The sequence below is a fragment of the Neodiprion pinetum genome, chromosome 3 (assembly GCF_021155775.2).
Source record: "Neodiprion pinetum isolate iyNeoPine1 chromosome 3, iyNeoPine1.2, whole genome shotgun sequence".
Lineage (NCBI taxonomy): Eukaryota > Metazoa > Arthropoda > Insecta > Hymenoptera > Diprionidae > Neodiprion > Neodiprion pinetum.
Genome location: NC_060234.1, coordinates 28806064 through 28822025, shown reverse-complemented (window position 1 = coordinate 28822025; position 15962 = coordinate 28806064). Strand labels below are relative to the sequence as shown.

General features: G+C 39.5%; 2 protein-coding genes across 10 annotated transcripts; both read right to left on the bottom strand.

Moving 5' to 3' along the window:
* Positions 1 to 3457: 3457 nt before the first annotated feature.
* Mys45A (SDA1 domain containing protein Mys45A) lies at positions 3458 to 15961 on the bottom strand. Of its 9 annotated transcripts, XM_069134617.1 has the most exons (15): positions 15834 to 15961; positions 15488 to 15740; positions 13972 to 14189; positions 13723 to 13837; positions 13534 to 13638; positions 11192 to 11290; positions 10606 to 11121; positions 10209 to 10443; positions 9977 to 10112; positions 9557 to 9872; positions 8889 to 9455; positions 5286 to 8809; positions 4310 to 5100; positions 3969 to 4117; positions 3458 to 3727 (listed from the first exon to the last, which is right to left on the bottom strand). In XM_069134617.1, the coding sequence occupies exons 4-12, from the start codon at positions 13807 to 13809 to the stop codon at positions 8609 to 8611; spliced, it is 2262 nt and encodes a 753-aa protein (XP_068990718.1). In that variant the 5' UTR covers positions 13810 to 13837; positions 13972 to 14189; positions 15488 to 15740; positions 15834 to 15961; the 3' UTR covers positions 3458 to 3727; positions 3969 to 4117; positions 4310 to 5100; positions 5286 to 8608. The 9 variants fall into 9 exon arrangements, with proteins under 9 accessions (XP_068990718.1, XP_068990715.1, XP_068990716.1 ...); XM_069134614.1 differs by having other exon boundaries at positions 15488 to 15959; XM_069134615.1 differs by having other exon boundaries at positions 4310 to 4524; positions 15488 to 15959.
* On the bottom strand, positions 11298 to 13090 carry Orc5 (origin recognition complex subunit 5). Its single transcript, XM_069134623.1, has one exon. It carries the CDS (start codon positions 12928 to 12930, stop codon positions 11617 to 11619), a length of 1314 nt encoding a protein of 437 aa, XP_068990724.1. The 5' UTR covers positions 12931 to 13090; the 3' UTR covers positions 11298 to 11616.
* Position 15962: the final 1 nt, after the last annotated feature.

The following is a 15962-nucleotide window of genomic DNA, read 5'->3' as shown; positions in this document are numbered from 1 at the left end:
AACCGGGAACCACGGAGCGCTTATCCTGGAAGTCGAGAAATTTTATTAGCGGACTGACAGCTACGGAATTTGGGGTTGCGCGAAAAACGAATTGAAATTATTTATTGTAAACATGAACCGGGAACCACGGAGCGCTTATCCTGGAAGTCGAGAAATTTTATTAGCGGACTGACAGCTACGGAATTTGGGGTTGCGCGAAAAACGAATTGAAATTATTTATTGTAAACATGAACCGGGAACCACGGAGCGCTTATCCTGGAAGTCGAGAAATTTTATTAGCGGACTGACAGCTACGGAATTTGGGGTTGCGCGAAAAACGAATTGAAATTATTTATTGTAAACATGAACCGGGAACCACGGAGCGCTTATCCTGGAAGTCGAGAAATTTTATTAGCGGACTGACAGCTACGGAATTTGGGGTTGCGCGAAAAACGAATTGAAATTATTTATTGTAAACATGAACCGGGAACCACGGAGCGCTTATCCTGGAAGTCGAGAAATTTTATTAGCGGACTGACAGCTACGGAATTTGGGGTTGCGCGAAAAACGAATTGAAATTATTTATTGTAAACATGAACCGGGAACCACGGAGCGCTTATCCTGGAAGTCGAGAAATTTTATTAGCGGACTGACAGCTACGGAATTTGGGGTTGCGCGAAAAACGAATTGAAATTATTTATTGTAAACATGAACCGGGAACCACGGAGCGCTTATCCTGGAAGTCGAGAAATTTTATTAGCGGACTGACAGCTACGGAATTTGGGGTTGCGCGAAAAACGAATTGAAATTATTTATTGTAAACATGAACCGGGAACCACGGAGCGCTTATCCTGGAAGTCGAGAAATTTTATTAGCGGACTGACAGCTACGGAATTTGGGGTTGCGCGAAAAACGAATTGAAATTATTTATTGTAAACATGAACCGGGAACCACGGAGCGCTTATCCTGGAAGTCGAGAAATTTTATTAGCGGACTGACAGCTACGGAATTTGGGGTTGCGCGAAAAACGAATTGAAATTATTTATTGTAAACATGAACCGGGAACCACGGAGCGCTTATCCTGGAAGTCGAGAAATTTTATTAGCGGACTGACAGCTACGGAATTTGGGGTTGCGCGAAAAACGAATTGAAATTATTTATTGTAAACATGAACCGGGAACCACGGAGCGCTTATCCTGGAAGTCGAGAAATTTTATTAGCGGACTGACAGCTACGGAATTTGGGGTTGCGCGAAAAACGAATTGAAATTATTTATTGTGAACATGAACCGGGAACCACGGAGCGCTTATCCTGGAAGTCGAGAAATTTTATTAGCGGACTGACAGCTACGGAATTTGGGGTTGCGCGAAAAACGAATTGAAATTATTTATTGTAAACATGAACCGGGAACCACGGAGCGCTTATCCTGGAAGTCGAGAAATTTTATTAGCGGACTGACAGCTACGGAATTTGGGGTTGCGCGAAAAACGAATTGAAATTATTTATTGTAAACATGAACCGGGAACCACGGAGCGCTTATCCTGGAAGTCGAGAAATTTTATTAGCGGACTGACAGCTACAGAATTTGGGGTTGCGCGAAAAACGAATTGAAATTATTTATTGTAAACATGAACCAGGAACCACGGAGCGCTTATCGTGGAAGTCGAGAAATTTTATTAGCGGACCGACAGCTACCGAATTTGGGGTTGCGCGAAAAACGAATTGAAATAATTTATTGTAAACATGAACCGGGAACCACGGAGCGCTTATCCGGGAAGTCGAGAAATTTTATTAGCGGACTGACAGCTACAGAATTTGGGGTTGCGCGAAAAACGAATTGAAATTATTTATTGTAAACATGAACCAGGAACCACGGAGCGCTTATCGTGGAAGTCGAGAAATTTTATTAGCGGACCGACAGCTACCGAATTTGGGGTTGCGCGAAAAACGAATTGAAATAATTTATTGTAAACATGAACCAGGAACCACGGAGCGCTTATCCTGGAAGTCGAGTTTCACCGCGTAGCGAACCCGAAGCGCGGGATCCGGGAGGTTGAGAACCCGGTACTCGAAATACGTAGCGGACCCGAAGCGCGGGATCCGAGAGGTTGAGAACCCGGTACTCGAAATTTGCGGAGCGCGTCTCTCATCCGTCCGCTCTACTGCGCGGTTGTTTCCAGACTGAGGAATTCGGCTAGCTGATTTTGAATTGGTGACGTAACTTTCTGAACATCCGACATCCAAACTTTGGTTTCGACCTTTAATACTATGTATGATGATGTATGATGTACGATGTATGATGTACGATGTATGATGTACGATGTATGATGTACGATGTATGATGTATGATGTATGATGATATGATATGATGTATAATGATTTTAGCTTTCACATTTCATACAAGAAATACGCACCTTATCTCTCCTGCCGATTCCAGACTCAAGCGGCCATGCCCTTCGATGGTCAGCCGTTGACTGAAGATATATTCTTCAGTGAACGGGTCGGCTAATAACGCTGCCGTTCTGCGACAGTTTGATGATGAAAAATTTCGCTCGTATCTTTCAAATGTGTGTTAAAATACACTTTAAGTGTTGAGAAGTGTCGTTCTTTCTCTCCTTATCACCTTTCTAGGTCTTTAAATCACTACGCAGCGTTAAATACTGTCTCATATACGAAGCATCCATTTCATCTCGTTCAGAATTAGCGCATCCGTTATGTATTGCAGTTACTCTGAATTTTTTTCCATCTGAATACTTTTCGATAAACAATTCTGCTCCTCCACCCAACGCAGATACTTCACTTGCGACCAGCTAAAACAACGTTTCGATTCTATGCCTATGAAAATTCAAGATCGAGAGAGCAAATGAAAAGTTGTTGGAATAATTATGAATACTAATGTCATGGAATACATCGACCGCGCGTCGAATAGAATCCCATTTCGAAATGAATCATTCTTCTCTTTTCGTATCATAGCTAATCTAGTAATATAGGTAAATAGGATGGTTGGAGGTGTTCGGAAATGGTAGGAGGTGGTCGGCGCTGGCAGAAGGTGATAGGGGGTGGTCGAAAGTGGCCATTGATGGTCGGAGGTGGCAGGGGGAGGTAGGAGGTGTTGGAAATGGTAGGACATTTCAAAAGTTAAAGTCGACGATGATCCGGTGCATCAATTTTATCGTTACAGATTTTCTTTTTCCATGAGGCATAGAGTATTCAGCAACGATAATGCAGTCCTTAAAATTCATCATTCATCTCTGTCTGGAAAGCTAATTCGCAAGGCGTGGTATTCTATTCTATTTGCATTATTAGAAAAATACCCGTACTCTACATACACTGTTTCTAAACTTTTGCTACATTTGGTTTAATCCCCATGCTTTCACAGCACGAATAGTCGGAAATGTTTTTGATTATCCATAATAAAATAAAAGAAGTAACAAAGTTTAAATTTATTGTCAAAGCTCTAATGAAGAATACATCAAACTGCGGTCGAATCGATTCATTTATTATTTGCACATGACCTCTGTATATTTGATAAATTATTCCTAAATACATTGAAACATACGTATTTATAATGAAATATCATGCAATGGGCTGTGTAAACTATAAACTATAATTTCTATCGTATAGCTGCTTTTATGTCAACAGGGCTTTGAGACTCAGTTCCGTTCGTCCTCCTCCTCGTCCACCTCCGACCACCTCCAACAATCGCCAACCACCTCAAACAACCACCGATAACCACATCGGGTTGTACCTGGAATAGCAATAAATATTTTCAGTATAAGAACACATCAAAAACACTGCGTAAGGATTCATATAATCACAGGTTTTGTTTTTTGGCTGTAACTTTCGATGCGTTGATCGCAGCAAATTGGAACTGCGCCCAATCGATTTTTCCCGCAAAATTACGTCGGAATAATGCCACAATTAATTTGTTCCAGCAATTTTCAAAATCGCGAAAACTTTCGTCAAAAATGTAAAGGGGTTAGCCTTACTTTTTCTTCATTTTTCGACCGAAAATTTCAGGTCTCAGATTCGATTTGTACGACCCTTTCCTGACTAATTGGACCCCCAGGAACTCAGAAAACGCAGCGAAAAGAGCGTGGGATCAACAGGAGAGAAGATACGAGGAAAAAAGCACCTGCTGAAAAATGTCGAAAACACAGGTCATCGTTTTTTGGCTGTAACGTTCGATGCGTTGATCGCAGCGTATTGGGACTGCGCCCAATCGATTTCTCTCGCAAAATCACGACGGAATAGTGCATGAAAGAATTTATTCCGGCACTTTTCAAAATCGCGGAAATTTTCGCCAAAAATACAAAGGGGTTAGCCTCACCATTGGATGAAGAATATAAACACAGTCGCTCTCATGGGCTTTAACGTGACAACCGAAAACTGCTCTGTGAGGTATTCCAACGGTATAGTTGAGAACTTATTGCAGAACATCAGAGAGTTTCCGATTTCGACATGATGCTGGCTGCATTCACCTTCTGAGTAACACAGTCTTCGCAATGGTAAGCCCAAGCCAGTACTTGGCCTGAGTGTACTTACCTACTTGTCGGCGATACAAGAAGTTAATAATAAGAATAAATATCTTTCCAAATTCGTAGCAGAACAATGATTTAATTAGAGTATAGGTACCCGAGAGAAGAATGTATACATAGATCATGAATAAAAATAGACGAGATGTAATAATGATGCAGAGACCAAAAAGTATAAACGTATATGCGGTCCATGTACGACATCGATATATATGATTCATTTATGATTAATACGTGATGCAAACTATAAATTTTATAATTTTCTAGAAAACATACTCGATTATCTACTATAATCGGCGGTAGGGTAGCGTAGGGTAGGGTAGGGTACTAGTGACACGGCAGGAACTAACTAACTGAGGCAAGTAGAGTGGAGGAAAGGGAAAGCTGACCGAGGCGCGACAGTCTGGCCGAGATGGTCAACGCCACGTCGAGGTAAGCGGGAGAAGAGGCCAAGAGAACAGCCGGCCACAGGGACGAAGTGCAGTAATGCGAGAGCGCGTCCGCTTCGTCCGGGGTGAGGAGCGGCGGAGGGGTTTTAGCCAATCCAAGAACATCCGGGTGTCTTTCGAAGATTTCCCCTTCGCCGCTAAAAAAAAAAAAAAAGGTAGCGTAGGGCCTATTCCTATTTCTACTCCTACTCCTGATTTTACTCCTACTCCTACTCCTGATTCTACTCCTACTCCCACTCCTGATTCTACTCCTCATACTACTCCTGATCCTACTCACACCCCAACTCCTACTCTATTCAATACTTTAGAATGACATACTCACAGTGCACAAATCCTCGTCCTCCTCGTCCACCTTGTTCTCCTCGTCTTCCTCGTTATCCTCCTCGTCCACCTCCGAACACCTCCAACCACCGCCAACCACCTCCAACGACCACCGCTAACCACCTCGGGTTATGTCTTGAATACAAATAAATATTTTTAGTATTAGAACACGTCAAAAACATTGTGTAAGTATTAATATAATTTTTTTATCGACACATTTTACCAAGAAGTTTACGAGAAAATTATAAGAAATTATAGAAATTTCATTAGCGCATTGATATCTACTGAATTTGTGCTTGAGTGAAAAATGAATTGAAATAATTTATTATGAACATGACAAGTTTAACCAGAACTACGGAAAATTAGTTCCGAAGGTCAAAAGTCACTAGGTCAAGGACTTGGACAGCCAGAACCACGGAGCGCTTGTCCCTGAAGTCGAGTGTCACCAGGTAGCGGACGTGCAGCGCAAGAACCACGGAGTGCTAGTCCTGAAAGTCAAGTTTCACCAGGTAGCGGACCTGGAGCATAGAAACTACGGAGCGCTTGTCCCGGAACTCGAGTTTCACCAGGTACCGTACCTGCTTCGCACGAACCACGAAGCGCTTTTCCTGGTAGATCAGATTCACCAGGTAGTGGCCTTTGCGCGCAGAAACCACGGAGCGCTTGTCCTGGAAGTTAGGTTTCACCAGGTAGCGGACCTTAAGCGCAGGATCCAGGAAGTACAGATCCCGTTACTCAAAATCTTCGGAGCGCGGTTCACATCCGTCCGCTGTACTCCGTGATTGTTTCCAGACTGAGGAATTTGGCTAGCTGATTACTATAGATCGATGACGTCAAGAGAAAAAAAAATTTAGGTGGCGTCACTTTCTGAACATCTGAACATCCGAACTTTGGTTTCGAACTTTAACACTACCTATGTATGATGTATGATGATATGATATAATGTATAATGATCTTATTTTTTACATTTCATACAAGAAATACGCACTGTATCTTTCCTGCCGATTCCAGACTCAAGCGGCTAGGCCCTTCGATGGTCAGCTTTTGACTAAAGATGTATTCTCCAGTTAACGGGTCAGCTAATAACGCTGCCGTTCTGCGACAGTTGGATGATAAAAATTTTTGCTTGTACCGTTCAAATGTGAGTTAAAATATACTCGAAGTTTTAAGAAGCTTCGTTCTTTCTCTCCCCATAAAAAAAAAAAAATCGCCGACAATCACCTTTTCAGGTCTTTAAATCAGGACACTGCTTTAAATACTGTCTCATATACGGAGCATCCATTTCATCTTCATCAAAATTAGCGCATCCACGACTTATTACAGTTACTCTGAATTTTTTTCCATACGAACGCTTTTCGAAAAACAATTCTGCTTCTCTACCCAACGTAAATACTTCACCTGCGACTAGCTAAATCAGCGTTTAGATTCTATGCCTACGAAAATTCAAGATCGAGAGAGCCAATGAAAAGTTGTTGAAATAATTATGAACATTAATGTTATACATCGAGCGCGTGTCGAATAGAATCCCATTTCGAAATGAATAATTCTTCTATTTTCATATTATAGTCGTATTATTGTAGGTAATCTAGTTTATCTCCTGGAAAATTATAAAATTTATAGTATGCATCACATATTAATCGTAAATGGATCATATACATATATACTTTTTGGTCTCTGCATCATTATTACATCTGATCTATTGTCATTTATGATCGATGTATACATTCTTCTCTCGGGTAGGTATCTATACTTTAATTAAATCACTGTTTTGCTACGAATTTTGGAAGAAATTTATTCTCATTATCAATTTCTTGTATCGCCGACAAGTCGATAAGTAGACAGGCTAATTGTAAATACTGGCTTGGGCTTACCATTGCGAAGATTGTGTTACTGGGAACGTGAATGCAGCCAGCATCATGTGGAAATCGGTAACTCTCTGATGTTCTGCAGCAAATTCTCAACTCTACCGTTGGAACATCTCACGGAGTGCAAACGCACGACGATTTTCGGTTGTCACACTAAAGCCCATTAGGGCAACTGTCATTATATGTATTCAACAGTCAACGTAGGAGGTGTTTGGCGGTGATTGGTAATGGTAGGAGGTGGTAGGCGCTGGCAAGAGGTGGCAGGGGGTGGTAGGTGGTCGGAGATGGTACGAGGTGTTTGGAGGTGGCCGGAGGTGTTTGGTATTGGTTGCAGGGGGTAGAAAGTGTTTGGTGGTGGCTGGAGGTGATCGGCGGTCGTCGAGGTGGACGAGGAGGACAAAGGTGGGAGGAGGTGGTTGACGGAGGCGGTTGGCAGTGGACGCGGTTACGCTCCTTCTCACGGGGATGATGGAGCTGATCGACATTTCTAAGTAGTCTCAGGTACTCACTTTCTACCGACTCAATCTCAAGCTTTCATACCGACACTACTTTGGCTGCTACGAATGTCGGTGTGAGCCCGTCAGTTAGAGTCGATATGAAGCAGAACCCTCGTACGCACCTAGACCCACCTGGGCCCACTCGCCCGCCGAAACCGGGTCACAAAAATTTATTTAGTTTTTAAAATACACAGTGTTTGGCGGTACTACGACAGGTGCAAAGTAAGAACGAATAAAATCTATATTTACTTGGGTGCAATGAAGGATTTTGATGTTATTCTCGTGCACAGACTTTTATTCAATATTACAATAAAAGCCAAATCACATTGCCACCTCCTATTTGCTTCAACGGCAGAGCTTCAATAGAAGAAATAGAAAGTCAAGGCAATCCTATTCACAGTTCAATACTGCAAATAATATCATTTCGGTTGATACTGAAAGCAGCGTCTTCTTTATCGTTGAATTTTGTTTTCCACTTTATCATTCTACCGCTAATACACTACAAACAATCTTCGCGATAGTTTTTTTCCAAACTTGAGTGACATTACCGAAATAGTGAAATTAAAAGTTAAGTTGATATCAATTTGCTACAATTAGCCAGTATATTCAGAATAAATCAGAAATCATTATTGAAACACAATTACCATCCTACATGGTACGGTGAAATTACGGTATTTCTCATGTATTCTCTTTTTAGTTTGTAACAGTTCAGATACGCCACTCCGGATTTCCGTCTGCACCATCACCAGAAACATTACTGATTAGTATTGAATTATCTGTGAAGTTTATACGCCGTTTTTGATGTAGGAAATTGATCGGTATACACCGTTTACTTTTTATGTCAATCGTACCAACTGTTAGTAGTAAATGTTTCTAAGAGAATTGATTCAGCATAAAAATAGATCTATTTATCGACATTAAAATACCTCGTTGTCGTAATACACTGTATATTAAGTATGTAACTATTTCATCCGTTTTTGCTTTATCAAGTGATTCCGCAACGCGATCTGTTTAGCTTTAAACGATCTCTTGACTTTACCAAGTACTTTGTGCTTGACCATCTGGAAAGCTTTCGTCTTTTTCTTCTCGCGATTTGTTTTGCTGCATAGTGGATTCTGCCTTCCGTCTTTGTAGCCGAATTTTTCTCTTCCATCTTGACCTTTCTGCAATAAACAGTTACGGAGCAACATAAAATTTATTCATTGTTAGAACAATTGAATGTAGTAATAATATTAAACAAACCTTTATGCTTTCCATCCTGGATTGCTTATCATGTTTACGTTTTTTATAAATGTTTTCAATATCTGCCAGTTTTACCAACTCTCCTTTGTTGGGATCCACTTCAAGTGGTCGTTTGATACCCCGTTTAAAGTGAGTCACCTGTTGTTTAACAAGTTCTGCATCAATTTTTCGAAAATCTTCATCACCAAGAAGCCGTTCTACCGAAATTTGGGATGCTTTTGCTTTCTTCTCTGCCGTTAATTCCTTTCTCTTATCAGCTTTCATCTGTGATTTTTTTGCCAATTTTTCTCTCTTCTTATCTATTTTCGATTTTATAGGTGTGATATCAGCTCCTTCTGTTTTAGCCTTCTTATCCTTCTTATCATTTGTGATTTTAGTATCTTCAGTTTCACCTTCATGCTCTTCCTCATCTTCACTGCCACTTTCGTCATCCTCTGTTTCGCTGTTCCCTCCACTGTCTTCTTCTGAATCACCATCTTCCTCATCTTCTTCCTCATCATCGGTTACCCATTCCCCACCGTTTTCTTCATCACTGCTATGTTTTACATCACACCATTCATTTTCATCCTTTACAAAAAAAATAAATAAAGTGAGAGACAAAAGTAATACGAAAATGAAATCACAATGATTGTATAATTTTTTGTCAGTTAAAACATTTTTGCACTAACCTCACTGTTTTCACTATCTATTTCTATTGTGTTACTATGACTTTTATCAAGTAAAACCTCGGCACCTGGTACAAATCCTTTGGCATTTACTTCTCCATACTTTAAGGTATGTAATTCAGCTGTAGCTTCTGTCGGTCTGCCTCGATCTTTTTTGTGCAGTAGATCTGGCATTGTATTTCTGAACAGAGATATTAAAGATCGAGCCGCCATCATGACACTTCGCTCGCGATAATTTTTATATTGAGTTAAATCTCGCAGTAAATCTTCATTCATGACTAAGGGGCAGCGTGAACATATTTCACGACACGCATTTAATCTGCAAAATGTTAATGGTTTATTTGAGGAAAATTTAAATCAGAGACAATTATTAGTTTTCAATTCATTTAAATTATAGTTTCATAGTTGAGATTGAGTAATTACCCAATGGCCATTACGTCTGCAGAATTTCGCTCAGTGACAAAATTATTAACAAGTGTCTTTACAACTGGTTCTAGCACATCTGGAGGCACTAAGTCATGAGATGCTTGTGCAACAAATTGCAGTAGTTTTGTTACCTCTGCAATAATATTGTTTTCAAGAAATTATTACATAAACACGTATCACATAAAATATTCTAAACTTATATTGAATTAGTGCGTAAAATTTGTATTACCTCTTTGATGCGGCTGTAAAAATCTCTGCAAATATGGATAATAGTTGAACAAGAATAAACTGTGCAAGCCTATGAGTCTGGATATGACATCTAAGGTCATTAGCTTCACTTCAAATCTGTCATTATTTTTTTCCATCTGCTTGAATAACTTTTCTGCAAAGCCTTGTGGGTCATGAATTAAATGTAGCGCTGAAAAGTTGAACTGCGGTGCTTGTGACTTCTTCTTTTTCGATTTCTATAAGAGCATATAAATATATCAAAATACTGTGATCTATCTGTGACAGATTAATATTGAAAATCTGGTATTCGTCATCTGTTTTGATTACGTTAAAATAAATACGAGCCAGTTTACAAGCTGATCCAGTATTTCGTTTTTAAACATACAAATGCAACATACCACATACAGCTGTTTCACTTTTTTCAGCTGCTTTTCTCTCTTCTTTGATTTCTTATTGACTTTATTAGCCATTATTACTTCTTTTACATTTGGTTCATCATCACTGTCGCTGTCGTCGCTATTAGCTTCACTTGGATCAGATCCTAAGAAGAACTTGAGGCTAGCGACCATGACTTTGGTTACTTTGGAAAAGCATCCAGTTGAAATGACATTTACAGTTTTAGCGTCATTCCAGACATTTTTTTTATACAGTTCAATCATTATATCTATAGACATTTTTGCAGCTCGTGCATTGCTGTCTTTCAACATGGTGAACATGAAATTTTGCAACGTAGTATTAATTTTTGCATTCTTGTGCTTGGAATTAACATTCTTGATATCTGTTATAATGTGGTTTTCGAGGAATTGTCTTAAAGCTTTATCCTGACATCTCAGTAGCTGAAAAAACAAGCTCAAGAGTGCAGTTGGCTCCAGAAGTCCTTTATTTCGAAGTAATATTAGTGCCCTGCAGAACGTCTGTAAAATGAAATGCGTTAATTTGCAATCTTCCACACCTGTACACCAAACATCAATACTCTTTGGTCACCATTCTCATTCCAGTGTCCAGAACAGTGTTTTGTGTTTGCAAAATATCCACAAGCTCTTGAGGAAAAGTTGTCAACTCTTCTGAATAGCAATGAGCTACCTACAATGATAGAAACAAGGCAAACATAATACGACGAATTCTGAATGAATGAGTTTTGAGTAATGAACTGAAGTTACATACTTTGGATACTCTTGCGTGAACGGTCAGATCATTAACTAAGTGTTCCAAGGATTTTGTCTTTATCTTATTTCACATTTATTTATAGCAAAAAAAAAAAAAATACAAAAGATACTACTACAGTAATACAACTAAAGAAATAATTGAATGGAAATAAATATTCTTAACAGCAATATTATGTTCCCACTAACCATAGAAAATAGTTAAAAGAAACATGAAAACTGGCAAGTCCACATTAAATACATACATTAAATGAAATCATACAAATAATTCCTAACATTGAACCCAACTGTCTTAGAAATGATAACGATGAAATCATAGCTGACGCAACATTTATATTTGGGACCATCTAAATTATTATCACCTACTATGCTCAATAGTCTTAACTGACACATGGTGGGTATTTGTGCTAATAGATTGGCAGTCAATCCTACTTTTTCGTCAAGAATCGCGTAGAATATCGCGAGCATTCTGTCCAAAGTAAATGCCTTTGGCCCTAACTGTGTGTTAAGTTTGGCAGGTTTTTTAGTCACAGTGTTTCGCCTTTTCTTTTTACTACTACGTTTGACAAATAAGCGTTTGTCATCTTTGGCTGGATTATAAGAAGCCAAGTAAGCAGCTATGAGCATGTACTTTGCATAGAACGGCAGTTCAAAGCTCAAAGCCAATTTCGTTGTAGATTCAATCTCTTGACACAATTTAGTACGTTGCTCAGAATCATCAGTAGACACTCTGAGATAAACAACTTCTAAATTTGATTTTAAAATTCCAGATATATTCCGCCACAAAGAGCGTACATCATTCTTATCAATTTTACCCGATTCAACAGGTTCAACATATTTATCAAAATTTATTTTAGCCATGTACCGTAGCTCATTACAATCTCTACAACATCTAAGAAACACAGATAAAAATAAATTTAAGTAATTCACGTAAAATCCATCCTCGTAATCCTTAGGCTTGTATAAAAATAATACTTTCAACATGTCCTCCCGTGTGTACTGTGGAAAGTGAATTTTAATAGGATTCAATAAACCATTTTTTGAGTAATACTTTTCCCAAACAATGTCACTGACAAAGATTGTGCAAAGATCCAAACCAGTCAGTTCTCGCAGCCTCACAAGTGCAGGCAATAAATTCACATCCATATCGCGCAGCCGATCACATTTGTCAAACACAATAACTATACGACGCTTATCGTTTTGTACTGCAATTTGTAGGTAAGTAATAAAGTCCATCATGTTATCGCATTTCTGGTAAACTGTGAAATTATTTTTCGAATTCATTTCATGCATAGACAAGTCATTTAAAATGTGTTCATAGATGAGTTTACTGCTGTAACATTCAACGCAGTTGATGATGCAAACATTATATTTAAGGTAAGCCAACAGAGATTCAATAACCAGAGACTTGCCACTTGCTGTATGGCCATATACAAAAATGCTTTGCACCATTTCCTCATCTGAAAAACCAATTAGAGAAAACAAGCATTTTATAAGATTGTCTCTGCATATTATTTTCTGTCCGAGAGATTTCAGGCATTTTTCCATAGTTTTCTTCATTGTTAATATTAATAGTCCAAGCACACTTATTAAACAATTGAAAGAGTACAAATTATACTCTCCAACTATCTATTAAAGCTTTCGGCAACAGTCTTTATGCTTTATCAACTCAAAATACAACACTGCTGATCCCAATGCAACTTGACAAAACGCTGCTCAGACCTGAAAGAAAATAACAATAGATTCTGTTTATTATCTTTCGTGGTGTTGAGAATAATTATGCCAATTGAAAAAATGATATCCTTCTGATTGAAATTAAACGTGTTCTGTCAAGCTACATCGAAAAATCAGACCGCTGCTTAAGAGAAATAAAGTGCAGACTCTGGCTGTTTACAATGTAGCCAATTCGAAACAACATCGTTCTGTTGTACCTAACACCACCTATCGCAAATGAAAATTGCACTAGTCTAGGGCAATAATGTCTTTTTGTGTAATAAGAAGTGGTTCTGCATAATTGCTGTTAATAAAGCTTTGCTTATGAGAATAGTTACTATTTATTATAAATTTATAAGCATTAAAGTGTAAAGCTAAGTTCTAGTTTAAGTAGTAAAAATGCGAACAGGACGGACTTACAGTAGAGATTGCTATAAACATCAGCCTTACCTGTGCAAGAAAAATCACCAATTCATCGAGACTTTTGTTGAATGTATCAGGCGTCAGTCGGAAGACTTCCAAAGTTGATTTGTAATGACGGTGTTGTTGCAAGAACTAGATTATCAAGCATTCATTGTTATCTCAGACTATTATGCGTGATATATTTATTTCAATGCAAAATATTATATACCAGCTTACCTCGTCTTTGTATGACTCCGGATCACGCTTGATTAAATTTTGCAGTTGAGGAAGATTGTCCGGTAGTTGATTGTTGTGTCGTACCATTTTTTATTGCGGAAAAATTAACGAAATACTGAAAATTATTATTTGGAGGTTATAATCATATTTTTAACCAAACAGAATATTCAGAGTTGAGTCGATGATTCACCCAAATGTGTACACTGTTTCCACATATTCATGGAAAGTCGTTCATTTCTGAGTACTTACAAGTTTATTATTTATTTGCAACCATCCAAACGATATCTAGACGTTTTGAAATAGCACGTGCACGTTTGATGCGTCGTTGTGCTAACCAGCGCTGAACATAACCTACAAATTGTCTGTGACGCTGATTGCAAAACCGAACGACGTTCCCGCCATAGGCATCCAAAGATGAAAGATGACGGGGTCCCGCATCAAACCATCATCAAACACACAGACGTTAACTGAAGAACATAAAGACGGATACCCCTGTGTAAATTTTTGTGACCAATTTTCGGCGGGCAAGTGGCCGCAGGTGGGCCTGGGAGCGTAGGAGGGTCTCTCTATCGACTCTACCTAACGGGCTCGCACCGACATTCGTAGCAGCCAAAATAGTGTCCGTATGGAAGCTTGAGATTGAGTCGGTACAGAGTGAGTACCTGATGTCCACTTAGAAATGTCGATCAACTCAATTATCCCCGCGAAAAGACGCGTAATTGCGTCCACCGCCAACCACCCCCAACTACTTCCTAACACCTCCAACCACCCCCTACCAACTCCTACCACCTCCTTCCACCTTCGACCACCTTCCCCAGGGGTCCGTTCTTGGGCCTCTGCTATTCTCATTATTCATCAATGATATCGGCGCTAAGCTTGCTCATTCGAAGCGAATTATTTTTGCTGATGATACTAAAATTTATCTAACCTGCCACCCATCTGATTTAGGAGAAGGTTAAGCCATGATCGCACACGATGTTGGCGTCATAGCCGATTATGCGGCTGAAAACTGCCTCAAGCACAATCTTAATAAGTCCAAGGTTTTTGTTACGGGGAGTGGCACGCATCTGAATCGTATCGATCTGGAGGATTTGCCCCCTATCTCGCTTAATGGTACAGTGCTTCCTTATGTTCACGAGGTTCGAGGTTATGCAAATTTCCAAAAAAGTTAATTTCTCCCTGTATCGTGGCTCAAACATCATCGAAATGCGCTATCGCGCAAACTTAGGGCTAAACTTATTACTGCACTAATCTTTCCCTTATTCGATTATTGCTACTTGGTACATAATGATCTGACTGGTGAGCTTAACCCTTATCTCTAGTGATTGCTTAATAATACAATTAGATTTATTTTTACCCTGCGGCGTGATGAGCGTGTCACACAGTTTCGAAAGCAAGTGGGTTGGCTCATAGTCAGAGTTAGGCGTCTTTACTTCTTAGGTATGTTTCTACTTATGTTAGGTATGTTAGGTATATTGGAAAAAATTCTGGTATTTGCTTCACAGTATACAGAATAAACACTGTCTTTGTGCATGTGGCGCAAACCGAATCTGCCCGTAAGATTTGGCTACATAATGCTACAAATCACGTTTACACATGCACGTAAGTATAACGTATTGTGATTTTAAGACAATAAATTTCGTCTAAAAATATCACAGAACAATCAGCTAAGTGCTAACTGATTTGACACACCACACACAGCAATTTTAGCTCTAATTGTACGACGTTATTGTCACGTCCTATGTATACAATGCCAACCACTCACCAATTGCAATTTGTTGATCCTGGTCGTTCGGTTTTTTTTTCCGATTCACAATGTTATCTGAAGCATGCATATTGGTTTGATAGGACAAAACATGATGTTTCAATAATCAAATTTGTAAACTTGAAAATTAGTCCGGAAAGTTAAACGTCATCAGGTCAAGGACCTCGACAGCCAAAACTAGGGAGCGTTCGTCCTGGAGATCGAGTTTCACCAGGTAGCGGACCTGGAGCGTAGGAACCACGGAGCGCTTATCCTGGAAGTCGAGAAATTTTATTAGCGGACTGACAGCTACCGAATTTGGGGTTGCGCGAAAAACGAATTGAAATAATTTATTGTAAACATGAACCAGGAACCACGGAGCGCTTATCCTGGAAGTCGAGTTTCACCGCGTAGCTGACCCGAAGCGCGGGATCCGGGAGGTTGAGAACCCGGTACTCGAAATTTGCGGAGCGCGACTCTCATCCGTCCGCTCTAG

Coding starts and splice junctions, on each gene's coding strand:
- Orc5 (XM_069134623.1), bottom strand. CDS start 12,930: ATGAAGAAAACTATGGAAAAATGCCTGAAATCTCTCGGACAGAAAATA.
- Mys45A (XM_069134617.1), bottom strand. CDS start 13,809: ATGGTACGACACAACAATCAACTACCGGACAATCTTCCTCAACTGCAA. Junction 10,113..10,208: donor TTTACAGCCGCATCAAAGAG/GTAATACAAATT, acceptor ATATTATTGCAG/AGGTAACAAAACTACTGCAA. Junction 9,873..9,976: donor GCAGACGTAATGGCCATTGG/GTAATTACTCAA, acceptor AACATTTTGCAG/ATTAAATGCGTGTCGTGAAA.